We start from the raw sequence: 21,336 nt of genomic DNA on the forward strand, positions 1-21,336 counted from the left end.
AAGTCCATATCAACGCCTACCCATGAGCAAATGGGTTAACAGAATTTAATGAAAACCGCTATATATAGTCAGGGAATAAGAAACGACAGTCTAGGCCATAAATAATTTTATTCTCTCGAGATAAAATGATAGTTTAGGGGAAGGCGCCTAAAATTTAATTTTTAAATACCGGTGCTTATGTTATTGGTGCTATCGAAAAGTACTACATAACAAAAGTTATAGACAATACATTTTCCGATCATTTATGTTTCATTCAGTTTTACTGTACCGACTATGATAAGAGTGGTATTTCAGAAGGCCTACAATATCTAAAGCGCATAACACTGATCAACAATAACTTTACATTGACCATTGTTTGTTGTGATGTTCTTCGTTTCTTATGGTCCCGCTCAACTCCGATAGATGGGATTACTACTGCGTACCAAGTATAACAGCCTGACTGAACATTGGCGGGAAATAGCTGGGGATTTGGAAAACTTTCTGCTTTAGCATGCCATTCCTCTGGTTCATGTAGCCTCCGTGGCTCAGACGGCAGCGCGTCGGTCTCTCACCGCTGGTAACCGTGGTTCAAATCCCGGTCACTCCATGTGAGATTTGTGCTGGACAAAGCAGAGGCGGGACATGTTTTTCTCCGGGTACTCCGGTTTTCCCTGTCATCTTTCATTCCAGCAACACTCTCCATTCTCATTTCATAGCATCTATCAGTCATTAATGTATCACTGGAAGTGGCGACCCCATCGTACTAACAGCCTATATATATGCTTCATTTATTACATCCCTGACCCGGCCAATGATTGGAAAACAGGTTGTAGGTTTTCATTTTCATTTTCCTCTGGTTCATACATTTTCTGATACTGCAGGTACGTAGCACACTGGTTCATCATAGTATTCCAGTTATTCGATCCCTACTCTGACGCGCTGTTTTGAATGAGCTGTATGCACACTTATGGCAGAGGCTCACTTAGTAGTAGTAGTAGTAGTAGTAGTAGTAGTAGTAGTAGTAGTAGTAGTATGACCTGGTCTAGAATTATTATTTAAGACTATTTCAAATTATAGCACCACAACTCAAAAGTCAGCCCTGAAAAGAGCCGTTTCTTAAGAAAAGCTTCCTATTCACTTTTATTAAATTCTACATTCATTTAATTCCAAATTAGCAGTGAAGAGGGGGCTTCTCCTCTGGCTTGGAGGAAAAAATTGCTCCACACTTGGGTGCCAATTTGTAACTTTACTGTTAATATTAATAAATGATCATTAAATATCATAAATAAAAATATAAATAAATTAAATTATTCTAAAACTGAATAAAATACTTATAATAAATTAAATTAATAAATATCATTAATCGAAATGTCCGTCGTATGGGCGCCAGAGTTCACCAGAATGGATCCCTGGAATTTAGATAGAGCATGATAATTCTTTATCTCCCAGGGCGTGTGGATAAAAGCTGTGTACTGGTACATCTGCTGCAGGCCTTACCTAACCTTCTGAAAACGACTAAATAGGTAGGAACTGCACCTAGGTTCATCAATAACTCCACTGATTCTAAAATAACAATATTCTCAATAAAATCCATGCATGAGCATCAATCAATCAATACTGATCTGCATTTAGGGCAGTAGCCCAGGTGGCAGATTCCCTATCTGTTGTTTTCCTAGCCTTTCCCTAAATGATTTCAAAGAAATTGGAAATTTATTGAACATCTCCCTTGGTAAGTTATTCCAATCCCTAACTCCCCTTCCTATAAATGAATATTTGCCCCAGTTTTTTCTCTTGAATTCCAACTTTATCTTCATTCATTCATTTGTTTAGCTTCCATCTTCTTCATAGTACCGTATCAGGTCCCCCTGACGTTGGCGATCACTGTGGCGAATGCAGAACGATCTCTAGCTAGGTGGAAAAGTCTTTCAACACTGAATTCCAGTCCATTCTTTGATGTTTCCAAGCCATGATGTTCGCCTCCTCCCGACTCCTCTTCGACCCTGTATTTTGCCTTGTACAATCCGCTGTAAAATGAGGTAACGGTCATTTCTAAGGATGTGGCCAAGGTAAGAGATCTTCCGGAGTTTTATTGTTTGAACGAGTTCCCGACTTGCTCTTGCCCTTCTGGGTACTTCTTGGTTCGTTAGTCGTGCAACCCACGAAATCCTGAGCATCCTACGGTGGATCCACATTTCAAAGGCTTCCAAGCGTTTCACTGATATGTTCTTGAGAGTCCATGTTTCCACACCATATAGCAAGGCTGACCATATATAGCACTTGACCATCCTCTGTCTAAGTTTTAAATTTAAGTAGTCATTGCAAAAGAAAGATTTCATTTTTGTAAATATTTTTCGTGCTATTGCTATCCTCTGTTTCACTTCTTTCTCGGGATCAAGTTGTTCAGTGACAATGGCACCCAGATATTTAAAAGTGGTTACTCTCTCAATCTGTCGGTTGTTTAGTTGTAAGATTGCCTCGGCATTGGCACGTCTGCTGAAGATCATGAACTTGGTCTTGTTTACATTTATTTTTAGTCCCATGTCCTCACTTACTGCACTGATATTATTGAGCAGGAGCTGGAGAACTTCAAAATTGTCACACAGGATGACTGTATCATCCGCATATCTTATGTTGTTAATTATGCCGCCATTTACTTTTATTCCATATTGTTGATTTTCTAAAGCTGTTTTGAAAATTTTATCCGAGTAAAGGTTGAATAACAATGGAGACAAAACACAACCTTGTCTAACTCCTCTTTGGATGGCTATCTCGTTTGTAGTTTGATTTCCGATTTGGACAACGGCCTTTTGTCTCCAGTAAAGGTTTTCAATAATGCAGATATCTTTGCTGTCAACTCCTATATCCTCTAGGAGTTCTACAAGTTTTGGATGTTGTACTCTGTCAAATGCCTTTTCAAAATCAATGAAACAAGCAAGCTTCCATAGACTGTACAATTACATATTTTGAAATATGCCAACAGTATAGGAGTTGTCAAGTGATTTCCTAATACTAACAATAATATATGCACAACAATGAACATTTTGAAAAAGAAGAAAAACAGAAAAACCACATACCTCAATGTTAGGACAGCACATCTTAATTTTTTAAAATAATATTAATAACCAATATTTACAAGACAAAATAAAAATATATAGGTGTGGTGTTAATAATGTGAACATAGTCAATGTGACATTAACATATTTTTAAGGCTATATACTAGATTACAAGTTAATAAGTAGTAGCATCATTACCAGCACTTCATCATGTATTCTTCTGTACTGTAGAAGCAGCTACTCAGCAGGAGATTTTTTAAAGCTGTGGTAAATGAACTGATGGGACTAATATCTTTAATCTTATTTGGAAGCTTATTATACAATCTGATTCCAACAGAGTCTACATGTCTCAAGGCAATGGTTTTACTCTTGTGCTCGATAAAAATATTATTTCTTGTTCGTGTCTGGTAATTGTGATTGTCAAAATTCTTTCTGAAGTGATCAATTTCTTTTCACGTGTAGAATGCATTGCATGATGTATATACTTGGTACTGGGAGTATCCTTAGTCTCTTAAATAATGGTCTGCAATGATCTAACCTGTTACGTCTCACACGCCTACACTACAATACTACTCTATTTTTTATCCTACAACCCCTAACAGGATAAAAGCTGCTTGTTAATTACTGAATATGTAAAGGAATACACAAGAACTACACAATTCCAAACTGCAATTAAACCTATCCTAATCACAACAGAATTTTAGTAAGAGTTTCTACGGATACCCCTACTACACCAGTACTACACAAATATTTTACAATAATAAAATAAGCACACTAAATTCTGATAGGATATTAGGCTACTCGTATACTACTGTACAGTACACTACAGTAATTTTTAAACTGCTTTCTGACGTATCCTAATTACAATACCGGTCCCGTATGTCACTACTAAGCACAAACAGAAATGAAATTTGTAAGAACTACTGTACTCAAAGATCACCAACAAAGCTAAATGCTTAGACAAATTATTATTAGAACTACGCTATAATAGATACACACGAATATAGCAGGCAAGATACGGCACTATCTAAATGTACTGTATCTACACTACAATTTTCAGCTGAAGTGTGGTTATATGAACTTTTACCGTTGGTGGATTAGTATTATTTTCCCTACTACGCGGGACGGAGAATAAATGTGTCCTTAAATGCTGAGAATATAAGGTTGTCTACTATAACTTCTGTCAAATCCACGCCGGGGGGCTTGAAATGCAATATTATTGGGATATAGGAATTTGATTATTAACCTTTACTTGGTGAATAAACAAAGGCGGAAAGTACAAAGTATGCAGGGAACTAAGACTACAAATTATCGGAATAATGAATCAGCTGACTTTGTGTTTATTTACACAACTATCATGTGCATGTAGCAACAATCGTCAACAATCCAAAAAACTGATAAGTAACGTAATTATCCAGTGAAATTACCGTGAAATCTCTTTAAATCGATGTTTACAGGCTTATCGTGTTATTTAATGTAATAAATTATTACCTTCGTGATAGTTTGAACGGATATCTGTACGAAATATCAGAAAAGTAGCGGCGGAAATTACAATGAGTTACAACTCCTTATGATAATCTGCCTTTGTATTATACCAAAGAACCTACAGATATTTAAAAATATTGTTGAAAAGTTAATATTATTACCTAATTTCCTAAACCTAAATTCGAAATAAAGTACACCTAGCTAGCCTACTTAACCTAGAAAATGTAATCTACTGAACACCAATTGAATTACTTGTTATAAAATTCAAATAAATAGTACTACTCCCAATTTCTACCAACAAGCACTAAACACCAATATATAAATAGCACTAAATGGAACACGTACACACTAAATTTAAATAATTTTAATAGATTTTGACTACTTTTTCACTACAAGAATGCAAGAGCTCTCTCTACAGCCAACCATTCAGAAGCGCATCCAACAATGCCAATGCCACCTCATCAACACACAAAATACACACATAATACACAAACAAAATATTGCTGGAAGACCCCATATTTACAACAACAACAACAACAACAAAGGAGACAGTGGGAGAACACAAGCGAGAACTAAGCCACCATTTGCGGTTAGTCCGTTGAACAATGTTCATATATGTAGATAAGAACCCTTCACTGTCTCTGTATCAACACGACTTGCCAATTCTCATAATCGGCACTTGTAATATCACACAGATACTGTACCTCAGAATACTGTGTTCACTGACCTTATCACTTGTTGTAAAGATATATACATTTGAACAACACACGCTTGTCGTTACTGAACATAAGTTATGGAAAGTCTGAGATAGCTTTCACCAACATATGATGCCAGGCCGCCACAAGTGCTACAATACTTAATGCGTAAGTACTCCACAATTTGTCGGTCAGCCACTTTCCACGAACATAACAAGACTACGTTCCATGAACGTTTGAAGTCCAGTCCAGTATAGTGCAGCCGTGTCACTCCAGTACCGTGTATCCAGTTTCACTCCCGTATGTGTTAGCACTACTTCATTCCCGTACAGTGTGTTAGCACTACTTCATTCCCATACAGTGTATGTGGTTCTTCCGTTTTTTTTTTTTTTTAACGGGGGGCCCCGTAGCCCGCTCCCCTGGCGTGGCAATCGACACAATCTACATTGCCTCCGACATGCTATTAGTTTCTAAGTAGAAAAGAGATAGCAGGGAGAGTGGGAAGTGATACAAGGAGTATTTGTCGGTTTCCGAGTTAGACTCTCTACCACAGCAAGAGTTTGTATTGGTTAGGTGGTGTTGAGGTATGGTATTGAAGGGTCAGGGAGAAACCACATAGGCAGAAAGAAGAAAGACCCTACATGTAAAACCTGACATCTTTCGATAGCACATGCAAGGATGTGGGCTGGGAAAAGACCAGAGGTTGTGTTAGTTAGGAATATGTGTCATGCAATCATAACCATTTCTTTGCCATTTTATGTTATTATGGGGATCAGTCCTTCTTGTCACTGCCGGGTCGGCTAGCGTCTGGGCTTTGGGCCACAGGTTCGTCCCATTGTCCAGTAGCCAGCAGTCTCTGGTGCCAAGTCTCCTTTTGGAGAGGGGGAATTAGAGCCAAGCCTTACATGCAAGGGGCTATCTTCTTCCGCCTGTCGATGTCCCTCTATGCGGTGTTGTTGGAACACATTTGTTACTGCAGATCTGAAACTAAGGTTATTAATAACACATGTATATACAGGTTCTTATTGGAGTGCCAGCTGTTTGCCTGCTCCTATGTCCAGCGTTCTACCTAAATAGGAGTGAAATAACACATTAAACAGATAGATATTAGTGCTGTTTTAGGGCGCGGGCTGGTGTTCCGCTCCCATGTCTCTGTCGCGGGGCTGAAGTGGATTTTTACGTCCTTGGCCGCCTGGCTGCGTTGCCGTTGTCTTCTTAAGTTGTATATTTTATCATTCTTCCTCGCATGGTCCCTGGGTCTAGGACAGCTGAAACATATTTATATATGTGTCTGCAGTATGTGGGTTTATGTGGTATATAGGTGTCAGCTTGGGGGAGGGGGTTGGCTATCGGCCCCTCGCCCACCCAACTCTGTGGCTGAACAGAATGTGCTTCGGTGTGGGATACTTTGTGTAAAGATCCACGTCGTAGCATCCGATCCCGCTTACCAACGGGTTGATCTTATTACTCCATGACTTTCTGTACATTTTTAGTGTCTGTTTACGTATTTGGTGCCTTATTGAGCTGACTTTCGCAATACCGCGTAGTTGGCATATTGGTGTGTCGTAAGGGAGTCTGGCCGCTGCTCGTATGCCTTTATTTTGTATTAATTCCAGCTTATCCAGGTTCGTCATTGCAGTGAACCCCCACGCTGGGGCTGCGTACATGATTATTGGTCTAATTAGGGCCTTATACATGTTTATGGCCACTTCCGTGTTTATACTGGACTTTTTGTTCAGTATAGGATATAGCTGGCTAAGTCGTATGTGTGCTTTTCTTTGGATATCTTTGATGTGGTGTAGCATGGTGAGCTTTCTGTCTAGGACTACTCCTAGGTATTTGGCTTTGTCATGCCATACTATATCTTGATTGAAAAGCTTTAGCGGTTTTATGTTGACTGGTCTGTGTGTGCGTCTGTTCTTCTTAGTGTACAGCACGGCTAGGCACTTGTCAACATTTACCTTGACGCGCCATTTCGTTAGCCATGGCTTGAGAGTTCTTAGCGCTACTTGAAGCCTCTTCCGAGTGCACGCTAGTTGTGGATGTTGAACTGTGATAGCGGTGTCATCAGCGTAGAGGTGTGTGGTAGTGAGTTCTGTAGTAGGCATGTCGTTTGTATACAGGACGAAGAGGATTGGGCTGATAAGGGACCCTTGGGCTACGCCCGCTCTAATCCTACATGTACTTGACAGTGTGTTGTGTACGTCCACTTTGAACTCTCTGCCCTCCAGATAAGATTTTATAAGTCTTATATAGCCTGGGTGGAATTTGTGGTCTATTAGTTTCGCTAGTGGGCCTTCGTGCCAGACTTTGTCAAATGCTTTCTGGATATCGAGGAAAACCGAACCTGTGTCTCTTCGTTTATTGAGACCTATGGTGGCTTGTTCTATGAATCGTGTAAGCAGTTGTGGGGCAGAATGTGTCCGTTCCTAAAGCCAAACTGCTCGTTGCAAATTATACCTTTTTCCTTGATATGCCCTATTAACCTTTTCAGTAGTATTTTCTCGAATACTTTACTGAGGGCGTGCAGAAGGGGGCCTGTAGTTGTTAGGGTCTGACTTGTCTTTGCCCGGTTTGCCAAATACTAGGATCCTAGCCCTTTTCCATTGTTCAGGGTAATATTGGAGTCTGAACATTGCATTGAAGATGCTGGTAAGTAGGTTTAGGGCCAGGCGCCTTCTTAGGGTTAAGATGACCTATAATCCACTTAATTTCATGTATATTTGTCCTCTTAAACTCCGGCTTAGGTGCGTTTTCGAGGAAGTCGGCTACCTTTGCATCGGTTTGCCTGATGAAGGCGGGGTCAAATGGTATTTCATTCGGGGTGAATGCCGCCTCTATCGAGTCCGCTATGACTTCCGCTTTATCACGGTTCTCATATACCAGGCCGTTAGGTCCCTTGATAGTAGGGATGCTGTGTGTTTCACGAGTGAAGTGTCTTGCTAAGTTCCACACAGGTCTGGTGTTTGTGTCGAATGGACGGAGTTTGTTCCATTCTCGCGACCTGCATTCCTGTAGTTTTGTTTGTATTTCTGTGTTGAGTTCATTTTTCATAATGCGCTCGTACCCTCTGGTGTCGTGCCCAGTTACGTCTGTGGCTGTTGCGCTTGCGTATTAATTCCTTAATGTGGCCTGATATTTCGAACTGTGGGTATTCTTTGTGTTTGCTTTCTGGTATGCTCGCTGCTGCGGCTGCCTGTATTGCTTCTACTAGGGTTTGGACCGCTTCGTCAATTTGGGCTGTGCTGTCTAATATCATGCCCTCGCTTCCCTCTAGGAGTATGTCTAGTTTGTGTTCGAATTTGCCCGATTTGCCTGCTTTATAATTGTGCCTACGCTTGGGGTTGTTTTCATATTCCTCTGGGGTCGCATTTAGTGCAAATATCACTGGTTGATGCCTCGACCTAAGGTCGTTCACTACCGTTATGCTATGCCCTTGAGGAATATGTCGCAGTAGGGCTGTGTCTAGTATATCGTCAACCTGATCATTTGGCGCTAGGAACGTGGGTTCGCTGGGGGCTGTTACCACTTAGTCCTGGGATAGCATGTGGTTCTACAGCCTTATACCTTCTGAGTTAGGTTTCAGGCAGCCCCAGCTGGCGTGTTTCGAATTTAGGTCGCCTCCTAGGATCGTGTTTCGATTTAGCCTTAGTACTGCTTCTATGTCTTGTGTGTTTAGGCTTTTCGGTCTGGAGTATGCCGCTATGACATTTATGAGTGTTCCTCGGAATGGCATGGCAATTCTGCATGCCTCCAATTCGACCAGTTCTGGTATGTCCACCTCCATATGTTTGATGTCCTTTCTTACCAGAACTGCCACCACTCCAACTCCGTTGGCCTTATTGCTTCTGTGTATTTTGTAGCCTCTTATATTGAACTTCTTTCCTGGCAGGAGGAACATTTCTGTTAGAAGTGCTACGTGAATAGTGTTTGCGACTAGGATGGGTTCAAGTTCGTATTTTCTGGACCTAACGCCCTGGCAGTTCCATATTAGTACTCGAAGCCCTTGTGTGTTGTTGGTGTTGTTGTTATCGTTATTATCATTATTTTAGTTGGGTTGTTCAGCCATCTTGGGTTAGGAGTTCGTATATTACATTCGCCAGGTCCCTCAGCCGGGGGAAGGGAAGCAAGTTGGCTATCATAACTGCAGAGGTTATGATTGAAGTGAGGTTCAAGTTCGGGAAGATGGTTTTCAGGATTTCTTCTATCCTTTCCTTGAATGTTCTCTCTGCCGTGTCCCCCTCGGGCTGTTGTACCTGGTTAGGTGATTTGTGTGTATGTGGTGAGATGGGTCTGGTTTTTGTGGTCATGGGGGCGGTGCCTTGGATGCTGGTTTGTTGGTGGCAGGTTGTCTGCGGGGGGTGGAGCTGGCCCGGGGTGGGCGCTGGGGCAGCTCAGGGGCAGTGTACGTGGGTTTAACCTGCCTTGTAGTTTTTGGGGGTAGGGCCTTCTTCCTTGAGTTGTTCCTGGAGGTCTTTCTTTGAACGGTGGTGGGGGGTGCTTGGGCTGAGGGCCCAGGTTTCTGTGTACCCTCCGTCCTTGGGGATTGCAAGTTGCTTTTGCCTCCACCTGAAGGGTCTAATTTGCCTGAATGGCCTTGTTTATGGCCCTTTGAGCCTGAAGGGCCTGTAGGACCTGAAGGGTCCTTTTTGCCTGAGGGGCCTGTTTTCTGCTTGCGTGAAGCGCTTTTGCCTGAAGGGCCTGCTTGGGTTTTAGGGTCATCACGCTTGTCACCCTTAGGCCCTTTGCCTTGATAAGCGGCTTCGTAGTCCCTGCGGCTGGGACATTCTCTAAAATTAGCCGCCTGTTTCCCCTCCGCTGTTTGCGCGCTTAGAGTACGCGGGGTCGCTGCCGTGGAGGCAGTCACGAGACAGGTGGGAGGCGGCGCATCTGCGGGATCTGGTATCCAGCTGGCAGGTTGCTCCTGGGAGCCCATGCACTCCGGATTGGGGGCCAGTGGCTGGGGGGCAGTATGGCTCGACTGTCACCAGCATATTCGCTAGCATCCGCATTCTCCGCAGGTTGTCCGCTCCTGGGGTATCTGCCACGGCAACTAGGAAGAGACAGCCTTTGGGTGGCCTGTTTCCTGTTTGCATCCTGTGTACTGTAAGAGCGTTGATACTCTGGGCTTGCATGGCTAGCCCGATATCACCTGGCTCATACGTGTTGTTGGGCGTTTTCACTACGAATCGCCTTACTGTGATATGGGGCAATATCTGTACAAACTTGATATTAAGCCCTTTCAGCACTTGTATGGCGATTTCGTAGCTTTCAAAGCTGGACATATGTAGCCAGACCGCTTCATGCGCGTTTATTCTCGACTTGGAGAAATAATAATTCTCTGCTCTGTGACAGTTTTTTGAGTGGCTCCAATTCGATCTGTTTGATGCTGTTACTGTAAACCGTAAGGGGTGGGGTGGGGGTCGACCCCTTATGAGTGGCTGGTTTCGTTGAGTGCGTTTGTTGAGGTTGTTTCTGGTGTGTCTGCCTCGTGTTTGTGTCTGGTGGTGGTATGATAGTGTCAAATGTAGTGTCCGTGGAGCTTTCGGCTCGGGTACTCGGTTTTCAGCCCCCGCCTTGCTGGGCCTTGCGGTTCAGAGGCTTGGGGTCTTTCCCTTTCCCTTTCCCCTCCCCTTTTCTCCTTCTCCTCATTTTGGCCTCCCTGAAGCCGTCTTCCTGGTTTCCCTGCTGGGTGGCTGGGTCCAAAGTTACGGTCACCCCGTGCTCGCATTGCTCCTCTCCCTCAAAACCGCCAGAATCGGCATCCTGGGATGTGCTTGATACATGAATCACCAGTTTTGCCTCATCCGAGTCAGAGTCCGATTTGCCGGCTTGCTTACGGGGGTAGCACTTTACGTGGCGCCTTCCGCAGAGTCCGTCTTTTCTTGCCCTCTTTCCTTCCCTTGGGCGCCGCCTCATCACTCGGGTTGGCGGAACTGGGTCCCATTTTCCCGGCGTCCGGCTGGCTTGCCACTAGGTTGGGTTTGGGTGCAAGGTTTGTCTTGGGGGGAAGTAGTCTTGTGTTTGTGTGTCTCCCCAGTCACTGGCTCAGTGGAGTCATGTGGCTGCTCCTTCCCTGGTGTACGTTCCGGCACTTCGGGGACTAGCCCCGGTTTCCGTTCACTCGTACATAACGTCATGCCCTCACATTCCCGGTGCTGCGTGCTCCTGCCTTGGGGCTCAACTCGATGGCCGGCTTGCCAAGTGGGCAGCGGCTGCACCGGTATATGCTTACCAGCGGCTACTGACGGTGTCCTGGTGGTGGTGGTGGTGGTTGTGTTGGTTGTGGTGGTGAGCGCAAAGTGTGTGCCGTACCCCGTTGCACCAGCAACCTGCGTCAGGTTTACTTGCACAGGATCAGGGGTGCAGTCTTTTCTGTGCTTCTCTGACGCATTTCGATCACTGCTCACGGGGGGCACACTGTGGTGAGTCACCACCGGTCCCCGCTCGGACGGGTCATTGGCCGTAGCGGGGGCCGTTAGCGATGGGCTGCGCGATTGTGGACGCCCATCCACGCACTGACCAAGTCCTATGTTGCTTAACTGCGCTGATAGGACTAGCACCACCGAGCTCACCTCATGGCCGTTGGTAGCTTGTGTAGGGCTCCCAGGAGACACGTAAAGGACTAAACCCTTAAAGATGTCCTTGACTGGTGATATGGGACTGGTCAGCCCCACCCTATTGGGAGTGGTTGGCGGCGGGGTGCGCTCTGAGAACTGCGCTGTACCCTTCGCTGGTGATGTTGGGTTGAATGCCGTAGAGTGGGTAGAGTGCCGTGAGAACGGCTGCTCCTCATTCTCCGTCAGCTCGTGAAGTTCGTTGCCTTTGTCTGTAATGGCCCCAGACTCGCTGACAATTTGCTCTTTCCAAAGCGCATTATTATTGCTTTTTTGGCAATTACGAGTCTGGTTCCTTGTGTTTTGATGTGGGGACATTCTAAAACGAACTAGTGGACGCGGGATGGTCCGTTGTTAAGCAGGTCCCTGGGCCACAGATTCCCTATCAAACCCTAGGTACCAAGAAGCGGTAACCAGTTTGGAGCAGGTAGTGTATCCTCTTGATGTTCTCTGAAGGTCTCGGTGAAAGGAGGGAGAAAGCAGAGCGAGAGGCACGTACATCCTTCTGCTACAACAGTCAGCTCGTCCTTTGGTTCTTCCGCTGTGATATCGAAGTATATAAAGACCTCAGCTATCACGTGATACGCCGAGATTGATCCTGGCCAGCCAATCATGGTAGATCCTCTTGTCACGACCACGCCCTGGACGTCTTCTTGCTCCCTAGAAAATAACAAACTCTGGGGTGTTTCACATGAGTCATAGAACTTTCCGAGTACAACAACATGCTCATCTCATCAGACTGGGATATATACATGAATCATGCAAAGTTTCCAAGTTCAATATAGCAATGTTTTCCCAGCCGTTTTACTAAACAAATTATACCTACCATATACGGAGACCTCCGAGCTTACAAATATTAAGAATAAATATACAAATGAAATAATAGTAATAAACCGAATACTGAAAATAATATCTCTCTCTTCTACATATAGTGCGAGGGTGTGAAATACGAGTATGTACTATCACAGTATGGGCAGAATCTTGGAGGAGGAATATAAGATGAAGATAGGTAAGACCAAAATAAAAGTATTGGATTGCAGTCCAGCAAAATCAGGTGGTGCAGGAAATATTAGATTAAGAAAATTAAGTTTTAAAGGAACTAGATGAATATTGCTACTTGGGTAGTAAAATAATTAATGGCAGAAGTAAGGTGGATGCAGACTGGCAGAAGCAAGGAAGGCTTTTCTGAAGGAAAGAAATTTGCTGGCTTCGAACATTGGTTTAGGAATTAGATGTTTCTGAAGACTTTAGTCTGGAGCGTGGCATTGTGTGGAAGTGAAACATATACGATAACTAGTTCAGAAAGAAAGGGAATAGACGCTTAAAATCTGGTGTTATAGCTGAAGGTGATCTGAGTAGATCGAATGACGAATGAAGAGATACTGAACCGAATTGGTGAGAGGAGAATGATTTGACAAATTTTGACTAGAAGAGATAGGACACATCTTAAGACACCCAGGAATTTTTTCAGTTGTTTTTTTGAGGGAAAGTGTAGGCTTGAAGAACAGTAGTGGTTGACTAAGGTATGAATACGACATGAAAGTATAGAGCCGATGTAGAATGTAGTATTTTACATAGAAATGAAAAGCTTAGCGCAGGATAGGTTGGCATGGAAAGCTGCATAAAAACCCCTATGGACTGATGACTCAAAAACAGGAACAATGGTCTTAGAGCCATAAAGTTATCCATTTGGAGATTTATTATAAACTGGAATCTTTGGCATCAATGTACTCAGTTTGTTATTTGTGGAGTTTGGTTATTCTCCCAGAGACCTCAAATTAATTTTGTCAGACCTCAGTTTAAGTAGCGCGTATGTACCCACACCATCAGGAATTGCTCCATTCTTAGATGCTTTGTAACATCAGTGCTGGTCATGCCATGTGAGCAAAATACGAGTTGCCTTGAGCACAGTAGATCCAGTCCAGGTTTGATGTTGGCCAACTTTAAAGCCAAATAAGCCAGGACTGCCGAGCTTCATGGGAACTGTGAGTGTGTTGATAGTCTGAGGTAAATAGCTGCTGAAACTACAAGTACTGCATATGTAGTGTACTAAGTTACCACTAGTTACTGAATTTCAGGAAATGGAAATCATGGAAGTTAAAGTAGCAACAACAATGACACTCGGTGTCCACAGTTTTCAATGTCATCAGGCATCGTGTAGTAAATTCCAGTTGAAAATATCTTTTGCTTATTTCTCAGCAATTTCCTGTGGCCATGTATACAAATAGCCAGTAAGTTATTTTGTATGCTGAAACACAACATAGTATGATACTGACTTGATAACTTGATGGATAATAATTGTCATCTCCCTACAGAACATTCCTATCTAGAAAACCTAGATTTTGTGTGTTCATTATGTCCTGACGTAAAGAATATTAATTTCATTGCTTATTAGAAATGTATAGTCCATATTCCTGATTGTCTTGAAATTATTTTTTACATTTTTTGATGAGATCCATATCTGATTGTTAGCTTATGGAATTGTTATAGGATATTTCTTTTTAATCTTCCGCCCAGGAATCAATGCCTTCTACTTGTTTATTTTTAGGGACAACACTGAACAAGACCCACAGCCCAGTACTTCTAAGTTCAGTGAGACAACGAGGAGAAAGAGAAAGAACAGTCAGCCTACTACATCAATTACTTTCACTGAGACAACAGAACTGCAGAACCCTGAGCCTAGTACTTCGCATTTTATATTGCGTGCAAAAAGGGGAACAAAAAATTGGCCTAAGACATCAAAGGCTACTTCCAGTGTGACAACAGAGCAAAGTACATCGAAGTTTACTTTCAGTGAAAAACACAGTAAGAACAATGAACCTAGTACATCAAAGGTTACTTCCAGTGAGACGGCAGAGCAAGAGAACCTCCCTTGTACATCTGCGTTTACTTATAGTGGAATAAGGCAAATGAACAGTCCCCCTGGTACGCCACAGGTTACTTCAAGTGAGACAACAGAGCCAGCGTACCTCCAACGTACAACACCAAAATTTACTTACAGTGGAAAAAGAAAGAAGAACTGTCAGCCCGGTACACCGAGTTGTACTTCATGTGAGACAACTGAGCAAGTGAATCTCCAGTCTACAACACAAACATTCACTTCTAGTGGGAAAAGGCAAATGAACAGTCGGACTGGTGCAGCAAAGGTTACTTCATGTGAGACAACAGAGGAAGAGAACACCCAGCCCAGTACATCACACAACTTGTTTCCTGGATCTCTGTGTTGGAGTAAACTAGATGGATATCCCTGGTGGCCAGGTAATGTACTTAACAACCTCATATCTGTAGCACTTTGCTTCCATTCAGATTCATTTAAACTTTTACAACTTGATTTGAAAACACTATAGGTTTTTGATTCCCAATTCCATCCTAGAGTTGCGCCATGGGTGAATTTGTATCTTACTGTTGATAAACTTGTGGACGTAGTTACATAGATCCTTGGTTAAAGAGACAAAAAATGAATTTGTTATTGTTCAGAAAGAGGCTGTAAAAAGTTACCGCACAATGTAGGGGGTGTAGGGGGGACACATTGCCTACAATTCATTACTAGACTCATCGGTAACCTGTAGCAGCACGGGTGAAGTTCAGTTCCATTTTTTATTTCCTTTAGTTCCTAAGTGGAACTAGGGCCTCCAGTTTCATTACGGTAAGCCTAAATTATTAGTTAAGAGTTAATTAAATAATAATGTTATTGCTTTACGTCCCACTAACCACTTTTATGGTTTTCTGAGACGCCAAGGTGCGGGAATTTAGTCCCGCAGGAGTTCTTTTACGGGGCAGTAAATCTACCGACACGATGCTGACGTATTGGAGCACCTTCAAATACCAGCCAGGATCGAACCTGCCAATTTAGGGTCAGAAGGCCAGAGCCTTAACCGTCTGAGCCACTCAGCCTGGCTAAGAGTTAATTAAGTTGAAACCTGATGTAAATGTTACCTTTCATCGAAGCAGGTGTTGAATATGATGTCCATCATTCTTGACACAAATGTTGCCTTAGTGTTAAAAAAAGTCAGAAACACTCGTATTTCTGCTTCTGAAATATCATGTATCAGTCGTCTGATTTCATTCTACCGAGGTCGATAGCTGCAGTCGCTTAAGTGCGGCCAGTATCCAGTAATCGGGAGATAGTGGGTTCGAGCCCCACGGTCGGCAGCCCTGAAGATGGTTTTCCGTGGTTTCCCATTTTCACACCAGGCAAATGCTGGGGCTGTACCTTAATTAAGGCCACCGGCCGCTTCCTTCCCACTCCTAGCCCTTTCCTGTCCCATCGTCGCCATAAGACCTATCTGTGTCGGTGCAACGTAAAGCAACTAGCAAAAAAAAAAAAAAAAATCCAGGCTGAACTGCGGGCGATGGGACAGTAGATAATAGGCAACTAGATATGTTTGGAGTGTACAGACCGGGAAAGGGTAGCACTGACATGGATTCAGAATTATTTGATAAGATAATCAGCTATGTAGGAAATGACACAGAAAGAAATGTGATTGTAGCGGGGGATCTGAATTTGCCAGATGTCAAATGGGAAGGAAATGCGAACGACAGGAAGCATGACCAACAAATGGTAAATAAGTTAATATGGGAAGGACAGCTGATTCAGAAAGTGATGGAACCAACCAGAGGGAAAAATATCCTGGAAGTGGTGCTGATAAAACCAGATGAGCTCTATAGGGAAACTGAAGTAATAGATGGTATTAGTGATCATGAAGCTGTTTTTGTCGTAGTCAAAAATAAATGTGATATAAAGGAAGGTCTTAAAAGTAGGACTATTAGACAGTACCATATGGCTGATAAAGCAGGCATGAGGCAGTTTCTAAAAAGTAACTATGATTGGTGGAAAACCGTAAATAAAAATGTAAACAGACTCTGGGATGGGTTTAAAGAAATTGTTGAGGAATGCAAAAACAGGTTTGTACCTTTAAGGGAGGTAAGGAATGGTAAAGACCCACGTTATTATAATAGAGAAATAAAGAGACTAAGGAGGTGCAGACTGGAAAGAAATAGAAATGGCTGTGGAAGTAATGAGAAATTGAAGGAACTTACTAGAAAATTGAATCTAGCAAAGAAGGTAGCTAAGGATAACATGATGGCAAGCATAATTGGCAGTCATACAAATTTTAGTGAAAAATAGAAGGGTATGTATAGGTATTTTAAGGCAGAAACAGGTTCCAAGAAGGACATTCCAGGAATAATTAATGAACAAGGGGAGTGTGTATGTGAGGGTCTTCAAAAGGCAGAAGTATTCAGTCAGCAGTATGTAAAGATTGTCGAGATGGAGGAGGAAACTAAGGCTAAAATTTACATATGATAACAATGACATTTACAATAAGATACAAAAGTTGAAAACTAGAAAAGCGGCTGGAATCGATCAGATTTCTGGGGATATACTAAAGACAATGGGTTGGGATATAGTACCATATCTGAGGTACTTATTTGATTATTGTTTGGTCGGAGGAGCTATACCAGATGAATGGAGAGTTGCTATTGTAGACCCTGTGTATAAAGGAAAGGGTGATAAGACATAAAGGTGAAAATTACAGGCCAGTAAGTTTGACATGCGTTGTATATAAGCTTTGGGAAGGCATTCTTTCTGATTATATTAGACATGTTTGTGAAATTAATAACTGTTTCCATAGAAGGCAATTCGGTTTTAGGAAAGGTTATTCCACTGAAGCTCAACTTGTAGGATTTCAGCAAGATATAGCAGATATCTTGGATTCTGGTGGTCAAATGGACTGTATTGCGATTGACCTGCCTAAAGCATTTGATAGGGTGGATCATGAGAGACTACTGGAAAAAATGAGTGCAATTGGACTAGACCAGGGATGGCGAACCTTTTCTAACTAGTGTGCCATTTTAGGCCTGGATTATTATTCTCAACTGTCTACTGTGCCACTTGTTATTTTGGTTTGTAATGGATACAACCCTCGCCCACACTCACCACCGCCACCACCGACTTCCATCCCTAATTCCAAATTATGTTTCGTAATACGTTATTATGCCGCCTCTGTGGTGTAGTGGTTAGCGTGATTAGCTGCCACCCCCGGAGGTCCGGGTTCGATTCCCGGCTCTGCCACGAGATTTGAAAAGTGGTACGAGGGCTGGAACGGGGTCCACTCAGCCTCGGGAGGTCAACTGAGTAGAGGCGGGTTCGATTCCCACCTCAGCCATCCTGGAAGTGGTTTTTCGTGTTTTCCCACTTCTCCTCCAGGCGAATGCCGGGATGGTACCTAACTTAAGGCCACGGCCGCTTCCTTCCCTCTTCCTTGCCTATCCCTTCCAATCTTCCCATCCCTCCACAAGGCCCCTGTTCAGCATAGCAGGTGAGGCCGCCTGGGCGAGGTACTGGTCATACTCCCCAGTTGTATCCCCCGACCAAGAGTCTGAAGCTCCAGGACACTGCCCTTGAGGCGGTAGAGGTGGGATCCCTCGCTCAGTCCGAGGGAAAAACCGAACCTGGAGGGTAACCAGATGATGATGATGATGAATACGTTATTATATATATAATATATTGTAAAATACCAAACACATGTGATTGCATGTTTCATGGTCGCATTTTGCAAATACCGCAAAAATACTTAGTAGGTTTGTCATTTGTCATAACTTGGGCTTCACAACGTTCATTGTAGAAAATAGCTGCTTGCAGGCGTATGATGACCCAAACAAAGTCAGTAGCGCTATAGCAAGTTTCTTCATGGCCGAAAACTTTTGTGGGATGCTGTTCCACTGTTCAAGTATTAAGTTCTCTGGCTTCTGGAGAGAGTATTAACCATCAACAGCACACTCTATTTTCACTAATGCTTCATCAAGTTGTACGAAATTTTTCACCCATACATGCTTTCTTAAAATTCAATCAACTCCATTTCTAAACTGTCAATATCTAACCACTCAAAATAACCTCATTTGTGCAATTTGAAGTTTTGAAATAAAGTGCGATAGTTTCTCAAAATCTTGAAATTTGGATAATTTCTTGGCAACTATTTGTCTTGCAAAATTCACAACAATAAACAGTTACTCACTAAGAATAATTAAGCGATGGTGGCAACCACACACAAGCCAAACTTCACTAATTCACTGATGTGGGTGAGCGAAATGCTCGTCGGCCGCATCTGACATTTATTTCACTTGACTTCCGGACCTCTCAGTGTTGTAGTGTTGCCATAATGCACGTTCGAACGGAACTAGAATTTAGATTTTTGGTATTTATTTCTTAAACCTGAAACACTATGACTGTGCGATGTACGAGATATGTAAAGTCTACAGTACAAAACGTACATAAAAATTTTAATATGTGCATGTGGTGTGCCACTGAAATCGTCTTCGCGGGTCACCTAATGACACGCGTGGCATAGGTTCGCCATCTCTGGACTAGACAAAAGAGTGACTGAATGGGTCGCTATATTTCTAGAAAATAGATCTCAGAGAATTACAGTAGGCGAAGCTTTATCTGACCCTGTAATAATTAAGATTGGAATTCCTCAAGGTAGTCTTATCGGACCTTTATGTTTTCTTATATATATAAATGATATGGGTAAAGGAGTGGAATCGTAGGTAAGGCTTTTTGCAGATGATGTTATTCTGTATAGAGTAATAAATAATTTACATGATTCTGAGCAACTGCAACGTGACCTCAATAATGTTGTGAGATAGAAAAAGTCCTCTCAGTTTTAATTACTGTGTTGATGGGGTGAAAGTTCTAGGTGTTAATATAAGTAAAGACCTTCATTGGGGTAATCACATAAATGGGATTGTAAATAAAGGGTACAGATATCTGCACATCGTTATTAGGGTGTTTAGGGGTTGTAGTAAGGATGTAAAGGAGATGGCATATAAGTCTGGTAAGACCCCAACTAGAGTATGGTTCCAGTGTATGGGACCCTCATACAGGATTACCTGATTCAAGAACTGGAAAAAATCCAAAGAAAAGCAGCTTGATTTGTTCTGGGCGATTTCCGACAAAAGAGTAGCGTTACAAAAATGTTGCAAAGTTTGGTTTGGGAAGAATTGATAGAAAGAAGAAGAGCTGCTCAACTAAGTGGTATGTTCCGAGCTGTCAGCGGAGAGATGGTGTGGAATGACATTAGTAGACAAATAGGTTTGAGTGGCCTTTATAAAAGTAGGAAAGGTCATGATATGAAGATAAAGTTGGAATTCAAGAGGACAAATTGGGGCAAATATTCATTTATAGGAAGGGGAGTTAGGGATTGGAATAATTTACCAAGGGAGACGTTCAATAAATTTGCAATTGCTTTGAAATCATTTAGGAAAAGGCTAGAAAAACTACAGATAGAGAATCTGCCACCTGGGAGACTGCCCTAAATGCAGATCAGTATTGATTGATTGATTGATTGAAAGAATGTTGTATTTTTTGTTTTAGGTAAAACCACTTGGGTGGGGGTAAAAGTGACTGAAAATGGGGTTGAATTCTTTTAATTAGGATACTCATATCTCAAAAACTGAAGATGTTATAGACGTGAAATTTGGTATTTGGAATCTGCTTTAAAAACAAACAAAAGCACGTTTTGGGGGAGAAATCATATCGGAGAACGGGATTGAAAAGGAATTGAATTCCTTTTATGAGGACACATATCTCAAAAACTGAATATGTTGGAGTCGTGATAATTGGTATTTGGAATCTTCTTTGAACATAAAGAAATATGTCTTATTTTGGGGGGGGGGGGGGAGGGGTGGCGTGGGGTAAATCAACTTAACAGCGGTTGGGTGAGAAAGGAGTTGAGACCAATTGATTTTACTGTTCATAATGTACTTATTAGGAGCCTCTGTGGATCACGCGGCAGCGCGCTGGCCTCTCACCGCTGGGTTCCGTGGTTCAAATCCCGATCTCTCGATGTGAGTTTTGTGCTGGACAAAGCGGAAACGGGACAGGTTTTTTTCCGGGTACTCTGGTTTTTCGTCTCATCAATCATTCCAGCAACACTCTCCAATATCATTTCATTTCATTTGTCATTCATTAATCATTGCCACAGAGGAGTGTGACAGGCTTCGGCGGCCGGCACAATTCCTATCCTCGCCGCTAGATGGGGCTTCATTCATTCCATTTCTGACCCGGATGAATGACTTCAAACAGGCTGTAGATTTTCAATGTACTTATTCTGATTTTTCTGATAATCTTTCCTGGGTTCATTTTCAAGAGCCATCTTTTCCTTTGGAGAACATTCTTTGATTGCAGTAGATTATCGTGGCATGTAAATAAAAATTTAAACACTTTTGCAATAAATAATAGGAATGATATTGACGGTGCAATTGTTCACCTCTGTAATAAGGTCAACAATGCACGGAAGTATATCATTCGTATTGACAGAAATCCGGCGCATTTACCTACGCACGACAATGGTGCTGTCAGCAGTGTAATTTACCGCCAAGTGGCGGTCTTGCATGTTGCTGTGGGGTCCTGAACAATAATGATAATAATGTTCTGGACCATCGTCAAAATGTGTGGACCGCGCTGGAAACTTGTCCTAGCTGGGTGAGACTATGAATGCATTCCGG

The 21,336-nt window shown here is 42.5% G+C and overlaps 1 protein-coding gene across 1 annotated transcript in view; it reads left to right on the top strand.

Moving 5' to 3' along the window:
- Nucleotides 1-15,031: 15,031 nt before the first annotated feature.
- The window catches only part of LOC136863539 (uncharacterized), a 229,438-nt gene continuing 223,133 nt past the window's right edge, over nt 15,032-21,336 (top strand). Inside the window, exon 1 of the mRNA XM_067139925.2 lies at nt 15,032-15,087. Coding sequence (XP_066996026.2) covers nt 15,067-15,087 — 21 coding nt within the window. The 5' untranslated portion in view covers nt 15,032-15,066. The remainder of the gene's footprint in view (nt 15,088-21,336) is intronic.

This window comes from Anabrus simplex, chromosome 2 (assembly GCF_040414725.1).
Source record: "Anabrus simplex isolate iqAnaSimp1 chromosome 2, ASM4041472v1, whole genome shotgun sequence".
NCBI classification, from domain to species: domain Eukaryota; kingdom Metazoa; phylum Arthropoda; class Insecta; order Orthoptera; family Tettigoniidae; genus Anabrus; species Anabrus simplex.